Source organism: Geospiza fortis, unplaced genomic scaffold (assembly GCF_000277835.1).
Source record: "Geospiza fortis unplaced genomic scaffold, GeoFor_1.0 scaffold387, whole genome shotgun sequence".
Classification (NCBI taxonomy): Eukaryota; Metazoa; Chordata; class Aves; order Passeriformes; family Thraupidae; genus Geospiza; species Geospiza fortis.
Window position 1 is genome coordinate 68,463 of NW_005054546.1, and position 10,175 is coordinate 78,637.

Consider the following 10,175-nt stretch of genomic DNA (forward strand, 5'->3'; position numbering starts at 1 on the left):
GACCAGGGATTGATCAGAGTTCACCAGGGATTGATCAGAGATTAACCAGGGATTCACCAGGAATTCACCAGGATTGAGCAGGATTGACCAGGGATTGACCAGGATTGACCAGGGATTGACCAGGATTGATCAGGGATTGACCAGGAATTCACCAGGATTCACCAGGAATTCACCAGGTATTCACCAAGGATTCACCAGGGATTGACCAGGATTCACCAGGGATTACTAGGATTCTCCAGGGATTGACCAGGATTGACCAGGAATTCACCAGGATTGATCGGAGATTGACCAGGAATTCACCAGGGATTGACACAAGGTGTCCCAAACACGCCACAAGGTGTCCCAAACACTGCACAGGGAGTCCCAAACACTGCACAAGGTGTCCCAAACACCCCACAAGGAACCCAAACACCCCAAACACCCCACAAGGTGTCCCAAACACTCCACAAGGAGTTCCAAACACCCCACAGGGAGTCCCGAATACCCCACAAAGGCGTCATCCTGTTTTTTTAAGATTTTCTAAGCCTTCTGATATTGACATTCTTGTAGTGAACTTTCTCAGACACTTTCTGTAAATAACTGATTGTTTTGTCTTCTTTTATGGAGGAGGAGAAAGTTGATGGACTGTTGGTTTGTCCAGTGCCATTGGAGAGGTGGCACTGTCACCCTCCAATCTGTCACTTTTGGAAAACTATAAATGTTAGAGTCAAGAAAATAAACTTCCTCTTTCTTCCTTCACCTTGAAAAAGTAGTGTGCTTGTGTTCTTTCGTGCCTTATAGTGACAGTCCCCTGTGTCCTCAAACCCCACCACACCAGTGCTGTCCCAGCTGCTCAGCCCCGTGTCCTCACTTGCCCATGAAACAGCAGGTCCTCCTTTTTCTTTCTTTAGTATAGTTTTAGTATTTAATTTTCCTTTAATATAATACATATAATAAAATAATAAATCAGCCTTCTGAAACATGGAGTCGAGGTGTTCTCATCGCTCCCCTCGTCCTGGGGATCCTCAAACACCAGCACAGCACTGCTGTCCCCCATGTCCTCAAACACCACCACACCAGGGCTGGGTCCTTTGTCCTCAAACACCACCACCAGTGCTGTCCCTGTGCTCAGCCCCGTGTCCTCACTTGCCCACGAAGCAGTAGGAGCCGTAGGTCCTCATCTCCTTGCTGGGGAAGCCGAAGCTGCGCACGCCGGGCTCGGGCAGCCCTCCGCAGCGCTGCCGGGGTGTGGTGATGGGGTAGCGCACGCTGCCGTCCGCCAGCCAGCCCCCGTCACAGCGATCCAGCTGGGAAAACTTCCAGGCTGAGTAGAGCTGGCCCACTTTGGCCAGGGCAGCCCCCTGGTTGCGGCACGCCTGCGCCGCCTCCTTGAAGTTCAGGTGGCCCCGGATGAAGTAGACTTGGCCTGGAGGATGGAGAGTGTGTTGCGCTGTGATTTCAGGGTTTAGCCCAGAACCTCGGGTCCCTCCCCTGGTAATTCCCTCCCAGGTGTGTCAGTCACCTCTCCTTTCCCCTCCCAGCGCTGTCTGTCAGACCTGGACTTCCAGAAGGAATCGAGTGATTGGCAGGTTCAAACCCCTGGGGGGCATTGGGCCATCCAGGTGTCCTTTGTCCCTTTGTCCCTCCCCTCCTGTCCCTGCTTGGTGGCTCCCTGCCCCTTCCCTGCCCTCTCCCCGGGGTTCAAAGGAACAGCAACCACGGGCTCAGGGAGTTCTGTTGGAGCTGGTGCTGCATTCAGAGGCCTGTGGGCCAGAATAAAGCTCTGGATCCAAACCCTCCATCAGAACCGACTCCTTTCCTTCACCATCGCCTTAAAGCTTCTACACAGAGGCAAACCTGAGCTCCTGCATGCCTGGACTTGTCTCCATGTGCCCAGCTGCCTCCATCCCACCACCATGGGAGCTCCTGCATGGCTGGACTTCTCTCCACGTGCCCAGCTGCAGCACCCAGCCAGCCCAAAGTGTCTCTGGGGTGAAACACCACAGTTGCCACTATTTGGTTCAGCAAGCTCAGGCATGTCCTGTCTGGCTATATTGGTAATATTCCAATATAACAGGGGACCTGGCAGGTGAGCACCTTCCTGCAAACAACTGTCACTGTCATAGTTTCTGGAAAATCTCTCTGCCCAGGATTTTTCTCCTGGGAAGCTGAAAAGCCTCAGAGAAAAAGGAAAACAATAATTCTCTGATTTGCTTCTCCTGTGTTTTGCTGCTTTGGAGTGTGTTTGGACATTGTTTACCAGCAGGTGGTTGTTTCATTGGTTTCATGTGAATGAAAGTTCACTGTGGCCTTGAAGTTCAGGTGGTACTGGATGAAGTAGACCTGGCCTGGGGGATGGAGTGGGGGACACAGCACGTGAGCATCTTTCCTGCAAACAACTGTCACTGTCATATTTTCTGGAAAATCTCTCTGCCCAGGATTTTTCTCCTGAGAAGCTGAGGGGAAAAAATGAAAACAATATTATCTGATTTGCTTCTCCTGTGTTTTGCTGCTTTGGAGTGTGTTTGGACATTGTTTACCAGCAGGTGGTTGTTTCAGTGGTTTCATGTGAATTGTTTTTGACTTAATGACCGATCACAGCCAAGCTGTGTCAAGGCTCTGGAAAGAGTCACAAGTTTTTCATTAGTATCTTTTAGCCTACTGTCTGTATGCTTTTTGTATTCTTTAGTATAGTTTAGTTTAGTTTAATATAGCATTCTTTAATATAATATAGATCACAAAATAATAAATTATCCTCCTAAGAACATGGAGTCAGATTCATCACTCCTTCCTTCGTCTGGGAACCCCGCAAATACAAGAAACAACCTGCTGCAGATCTGGGTGGGCAGCAGGGCTCTGGGGTGCTGTGAGAAGCACAGGGGAATGCAGCACTACCTTGAAGGGCAGAGGTGAAGCAGAAAGCATCGAATCTGTCCTTCTGCTTGTCCCTGGCGCCGTAGGTGCGCACCCCGGGCAGGAGGAGGCGGCCGCCGCACGGCTCCCGCGAGTTGATGATGGGGTAGTGCACGGTCCCATCCAGGATCCAGCCAGCATTGCACCAGTCCAGCCCCTCCGTCCAGGCTGTGGGGAGAGAGGCAGCTCATTCACGGTGTTATAGGTAACAGTAAAGTTATGTTAAATTAGGGTATAGTTCAATTATATTGTATTAATTATGTTATATTAATCATATTATGCTAAGGGGGGGGGGGGGATTAGAATGTTCTAAGAAAAAGGTCCAGTAGAAGGGCGGTTTGGCGGGGCAAGGTGAGGTCGAAGAGGGATTGGATAGAAGATCTGACCAATCATTTGAAGAAACGATTGGTCCAGAATGAACGGCATTAAAGACCAACGAGAAGCCTGGAAATGGACCAATCACCATGTGGAACCAAAACGGACCAATCCTGGACTTGAAGGCGGCTATAAATAGGGGGAGTTCGATTGGGTCGAGGTTCTTTTTTTGGAAACTTGTTTTCTGGGGAGAACCCAGTGCACTTGGGGGTGGCGCACTGTTCTGTTTTTGGCTGTGTGGGTGCCTGGGCTTATCCTGGGTACTCCATTCCTTGCAGGTATTTTAATAAACAAGAACCTCTTTCTCCAGAGAAAGTTTGGCTTCGTTCATATTCATAACACTTGTGATTCCCCCCTCCCCGTCCCCAGACAGGCATGGGTTTGGGCTGAAAAGGAGGTTTATTTTTTAATGTTTCACCTTTGTAGAGCTGCTGGTAGGTGGCGAGGCGGGAGTCCTGCTGCTCGCAGGCTCGCTTGGCTTCGTGGTAGTTGAACTTGTAGCGCCCGTTGCTGGGCTGGTAAGGGAAGACAACACCTGGAGGGACAGAGAGGGGGTAAAGGGGTAAGCTTTTCCCAAGGAGGCTTTGACTCAACACTCCTGAGGACTCAGGGCTGAATTTAAGGCTGGGGAATGGGGATGCAGTGGGGGTGGAGGCACAGAGCCATAGGCTCCATTCCAGCTGAGCGTCCCCCTCCTGCCACATCCCCCAGGGATGGACTGTAGCAGCCACAGGGCCTGCAAGGCCTCCCTGGCTGTCAGTTGCCTAAGATGAGAAATGCCTGGTCATGATGACTGGACCAAGAGACTGCTCTTCTGCCTTGGACCCTCATTATCTCTCTGTAAGACCATAGGTCATATTCACCTCAACCCTTACTATTGGACTATTGTTTCCCAAAACCCACATACCCTATATAAACCCCTATCTCTTCCCAGTTCAGGCAAAACTAGGGGTATGTGGGTTCAAGAGAAGAGCTGTCACTGTCACCCTCCACAGAAGCTGCCAATAAAGACACATCTGGAACCTCATACAACTCTTCTCTCTCATCCCTGAGTCTGCCGAGGCGCTTAGCAAGCAAAGAGCTGAAATCACCAAAGAGCTGAATTCACCTAAGAGCTGATCTCACTTAAGAGCTGAGCTGCTTGCTAAGATTGCCTGCAGCTGGGAGCCTGCCTGAGGGACCTGGACAGGTTGTGCTGAGCGGTACCCCTCTATCCGGGACACCTGTGGCATTCACAGTCTCTGAAAAAATTCCTTCGCCCAGGGTTTTTCTCCTGGGAAGCTGAAAAGCAGTGAGAGAAGCCTCAGAGAAAAGGAAAACAATTCTTATCTCATTTGCTTCCCCTGTGTTGTGCTAGTCTGGAATGTGTTTGGAGATTGTTTACCCACAGGTGATTTTTTTATTGGACTCCAGTGTGAATTGTTTTGATTCATTGGCCAATTGGGGCCAAGCTGTGTCGGGACTCTGGAAAGAGTCATGAGTTTTCATTATTATCTCTTTAGCATTCTGTAAGCATCTTTTCTGTATTCTTTAGTATCTTTAATATAATATAGTATAATAAAGTAATAAATTAACCTTCTGATAAGATGGAGTCAGATTCATCATCCCTGCCTTGGTCAGGGCACTTTGTTTACAATAGACAGCAATGGCAGCCAGGGTCAGACAGATCCCAAAAACCCAGACTGCTATAATGCACCCCAAGCTCACCCTCGAGGTGCAGCATGAGATGCTGTCATCCCTCAGGAATTATTCCAATCTCACCCTCAAGGTGCAGCATGAGCGAGATGCTCTCATCCCCCAGGGATCATTCCAATCTCACCCTCGAGGTGCAGCGTGAGCGAGATGCTCTCATCCCCCAGGGATCATTCCAATCTCACCCTCGAGGTGCAGTGTGAGCGAGATGCTCTCATCCTCCAGCCCATTGACCAGCTGGCAGCGGTAGCGCCCCTCGTCCTCCAGCGCCACGTTGCTGATGGTGAGTGAGGCGTCGTAGCGGTGGCTGTGCCGCAGGCGCACCCGCGGGCTCAGGGGCCCGTAGTTCTTGTGGAACAGCCCGTTGGTGATGATGATGATGCTCTCCCCGTAGTTGGCCGGCTCCACCTTGCTCCACTTGACGCGGTAGTTGCGAGGCAGAGCGCGCAGCACGCAGGGCAGGGTGGCCGTGGCACCGCGCTGCGTGTGCACCGTGGGGTGCAGGGGCTCCAGCAGGTACTGCAGGTGCAGGGGGGCTGCAGCCCCCCAGGCAGCCTCAGCACCACCCCTCCGACACCCCCTGAGCAGCCTCAACCCTCACCAGTGTCTGATGGTTCCTATCACCCATCCTGGCTTCTCTGCATCAACTCTCACCAGTGTCTGATGGTTCCTATCATCCATCCTGGCTCCTCTGCATCAACCCTCACCAGTGTCTGATGGTTTCTATCATCCATCCTGGCTCCTCTGCATCAACCCCAAACCCTCACCAGTGTCTGATGGTTTCTATCATCCATCCTGGCTCCTCTGCATCAACCCTCACCAGTGTCTGATGGTTTCTATCATCCATCCTGGCTCCTCTTCACCTCTCCTGCACCTTCAGGAGGCACAGCTCAGCCCCTGCCCTGGTTGGACCCGCTCAAAATCCCCTCCCCTCTCCAGCACTGAGTCCAAACAGCAGTGCCCAGTCCTCCCTGCAGGCCCTGCTCCCTACAGGGCTCCACATCCATTTATATACATATATATAGGGCTCCCCATCCTGCTTCCCAGCCCTGCACCCTATAGGGCCCCACATCCACATATATACATATATATAGGGCTCCACATCCATATATATACATATATATAGGGCCCCACATCCTGCCCCCCAGGCCCTGCACCCTACAGGGTTCGTCCTGCCCCCTAGGCCCTGCACCCTACAGCGTTCCACATTCATATATATACATATATATAGGGCCCCACATCCTGCCCCCCAGGCCCTGCTCCCTACCTGGGGTCCCCGTTGGCCTCTGGAAGATGCTGGACCCTGGGGGTGCTGCCAGGAGCCAGAGGCAGCCGAGCAGGAGCAGCCTGTGCATCCTCAGAGCCAGGGGCAGGACGGAGCCTGGGGGGAACACAGGGCTCAGGGACATGCAGAGGGACACCCCCCGGCTTTGGTGGGGCCTGGAGGGTGTGACCCTGCTCTGGGGGGGCTCTCTGACATTTGCTGTGCAGAGAGGACATGGTTTGCAGGATCCCGACCCCACAGCCCGTGCCAACCCTCCTTGCTGGCACTGCCCCGATCTCTTACCGTGCCCAGCCAGGTCCTTGGGGGAGCCGCCGTGCCCATCCAACGCCCCGCGCCCACGTGCAGCTCCTGCTGCTGCCCTGCTCTGTCACAAACACCCCATGCTGGGGCTGGGGGTCCCACGGAGGAAGAGGTGACACGGGGACAGTACGGGCACACGGGAGGTGGCGAGCAGGTGCTCCCAGCCAGCCCTCCCCTGTCACCGTGCTGGGGCGGGCAGTGCCCTGGCACCCCCCTGGCCCTTGATGCCCGCTCCCATGGTGCCCTCTCTCCCTGCCCTGTCACCGTCTCTTCCTGCTTTCTTCTCTGTTTTTTTTTTTTTTGTCCCCCCTCCAACACCTCCCCGAGGAGCGCACGGGGAGGAGGAAGCACAATTTCCCATTGTGAGTGTCTTTCTCTTTATTGTTCTGCTCGGCAAAACACAGTGTGCCCGGGTAACAAACATCCCTTTATCTGCAGGGCACAGCTTTGGGAATTCAGGGAAAACGACTCGGAATTCAGGGAGAACGACTTCAGTTCTGCATCGGCCTCCAGCAGCCTCTTGGGCCGGCAAAGCCCTCCCTTGTGCTGGGATGGAGCTCTCTGAGCCCACAGACAGCAGGGCAAGGGTTAATTTAATTCCCCTCTCTATGTCCCTGATGGAGGGATGATGTTCCCTTTGGGAATTCAGGGAAAAGGACAGCATCAGGCTCCAGGAGCCTCTTGGGCTGGCAAAGCCCCCCTGCGCTGGGATGGAGCTCTCTGAGCCCACAGACAGCAAGGCAAGGGTTAATTTAATTCTCCTCTCCTCATCCCTGATGGAGGGATGATGTCCCCTTTGGGAATTCAGGAAAAACCTCTTGGGCTGGCAAAGCCCCCCCTTGTGCTGGGATGGAGCTCTCTGAGCCCACAGACAGCAGAGCAAGGGTTAATTTAATTAATTTCATTTCATTTCCCCTCTCCCCATCCCTCTGATGGAGGGATGGTGTTCCCACCCCTTGAGGCTCCGGAGGGATGTGCAAGGGGCCTGCCCCACATTCCAGTCCCTCTGGATTTATCCTGCCCTCCAAAAAGGCATCGGAGAGGCTTCCCCATCACGCCCTTGGGCCAGCAGCAAAGCACAGGCACACAATGGCGCTGTGTTCTGGGCTGCCACAGCTCCTTCCTCCCCCAGGGTCCATCTCCAAGGGTGGAGGAAGCTCCTCTCAAAGGAGGCACAGGACAAGCAGTGACCCCAACACCACCCTGGCCTGGCCATGGCGCACACAGCACAGCAAGCAGCCCCCCCAGGGGAGACAAGCATCGGGGTGCCCTCATCCCCCAGCTGCTCCCCACTGCTCCCAGCCTCTTCTCAAGGAGAAACATCCATTTTGGTGGCAGCAGGTTGAACTGGAAGATTCTTTGTAGGAGCATCGGGGGCAGGACGACCTGGACGGATGGAGAGCAGAGATCTCTGCAGCCAGGGCCTGGAACTTGGGGTTTATTGCAAAGGGCCAAGTGCAGGGGCCTTTTGGAATTTGGGGTTTATTGCAAAGGGCCAAGTGCAGGGGCCTTTCGGGATTTGGGGTTTATTGCAAAGGGCCAAGTGCAGGGGCCTTTCGGGATTTGGGGTTTATTGCAAAGGGCCAAGTGCAGGGGCCTTTTGGAATTTGGGGTTTATTGCAAGGGGCCTGGGTGCAGGGCCCTGTGGGAGCTGCCAGGCACAGCTCGGAGCAGGCCTGAGAGAAGAGAGGGGTAGAGAGGATGGGAGGGTAAGAGCATAAAGGAGTAAAAAAGGTAAGAGAGTAAAAAGGGTAGGAGCTTAAAAGGGTAAGAGGGCGAAGTTCCTGTTACAATACAATAAATCTTCTGTGTTGAATATTCTAATTCTCACTAACCAATCTAGTACAAGATACAAATCCTACAGCGTTTCCATACAGCCTATAAGAATCATTACATCACCATCCTGTGTTACATTTTAAACCCTAAAAACTCCTCTTTGGGCCCCTTCTGCCAAGCTGTAGGCTCTGCTCTGCCCCTTGGGCCTGTCTGCTGGCTGAGGGTGTTGTTCCATCAAAAGGGGATCACCTTCAGCTGGCCACACCATTGTTTTCCAGTTGTTCAGTAACTGAGGGATCTCAAAGCTTGCTTTCATTTCAATCTTGCTTATAGTTTCCATATTCTCAAAATCTTTTGCCAGACAATCGTATTTATAAGGCTTTCCTGTTTCACCTTCCCCAACAGTTCTTCCAGCTCACAGAGGTCAGAGCTTTGTGATCATCACTGTGATGAGCGAAAGGTGCCCTCATCCCCCAGCTGCTCCCCACTGCTCCCAGCCTCTTTTCAAGGAGAAGCATCAATTTTGGTGGCAGCAGGTTGAACTGGAAGCTTCTTCCAGCTCACAGAGGTCAGAGCTTTGTGATCATCACTGTGATGAGCAGAAGGTGCCCATAGCTTTGCTCTCCCGGGCTGAGGGAGGCTAAACTGGAGCAGCAGCACTGCAAGCTCCTCCTGCAGCTCCCCACGGCTATGGGCTGGGTCCGAGGCTCTTCAGGGAGTCTGTCATCTCCCTCCCTCACACTTCCCGTGCCCACGGCTGCAGAAGCACATCCTGTTCTCCCCCTGCAGCAGCTCTTGGCTGCAGGATGCTGATTCCCAGCTCTGTGCTATCACAGACGAGCTGTTTCTCACATTTTCCCCAAGTGAAGGCACCAGCTACCGTCCCCAGCCCTCAGCAAACCACAGCCCGAGGCAGAACACTTGCAGGGGCTCCCATAAATGACTCATCCCCCTTCCCCACCCCGTCAGCATCAGGGCATGACCCCAGCCCACCACTGCTTATCTGAGTTCAGAGTTTGGCCCAGTGCTGTGGGAAGGAGTCACCCAAGTCACTTCCTCAACCCACACTGTGTTATTTCTCTGCTCCTTGTCTCTTTTTCTCCCTTTTTGGGATCTGCTCCCACTCTACAACACCTCTGCAGAAGCAGAGGCAGCCAGAGAAAAGCCAAGGAGCCCCTGGTGCTCAGCTCCTGGCGTGGGCTCCATCAGGAGCCTCTGACTCTGCTCCTTGGTCCTGTTCTTCAAAGTTCATATTCTCCTTCTCCCCTCTCGACCCCACAGGAAATCTCACCCCCAGAGCCCTCTGAACATTCATTTTTCCTTCTGACCAGGGAATTTGGGCCTAGCTTTGCTGAGCTAGCACCTCCATAGCAGATCAGTCCCTTGTGCATCACCCTGCGCCTCTTCTGCCGGACCCAGTCCCCTAAACCACCTAAACACAATGCAGAGGCAGAAACCTCATGCATCCCCCCCCATCTCCTGCCTGTGGCAACCCAGGAAATTCCTCTGGCTGCCCTGGAGGACTGGAGACTCTGCTAGGGGGCTCAGAGACCTTGGCACAGAGCCCAAGACCCCTGTGCCTTTGATTTAGCCCTTGGAAAAAAACAATTACCAACCTTGTATAAAGAATTACAAGCCACGGAATTTTAAGTAGAATGATAGTGAATTTATTTTATTTCTTTTCACAGGGTGAAAAATAGATTTTTGAGGTTTTTAGAATGGGGGTTCAGGGGGCAAGATGGAGGGATCTGGGCGTGTCCAGCCTTTCTCCTCCTTCTTCTTCTTGGCCTCCATCTTCTGCTGTGATGGTGGCACTTTTGGATTGGTTTAGAGTAGAAGCTCACTGTCTAACATA

The 10,175-nt window shown here is 52.9% G+C and overlaps 1 protein-coding gene across 1 annotated transcript; it reads right to left on the minus strand.

The window, feature by feature from the left end:
- Positions 1-1,121: 1,121 nt before the first annotated feature.
- On the minus strand, positions 1,122-6,329 carry HAPLN2 (hyaluronan and proteoglycan link protein 2). Its single transcript, XM_031063987.1, has 5 exons — positions 6,227-6,329; positions 5,145-5,495; positions 3,686-3,802; positions 2,875-3,060; positions 1,122-1,405 (listed from the first exon to the last, which is right to left on the minus strand). The coding sequence occupies exons 1-5, from the start codon at positions 6,312-6,314 to the stop codon at positions 1,122-1,124; spliced, it is 1,026 nt and encodes a 341-aa protein (XP_030919847.1). The 5' UTR covers positions 6,315-6,329.
- Positions 6,330-10,175: the final 3,846 nt, after the last annotated feature.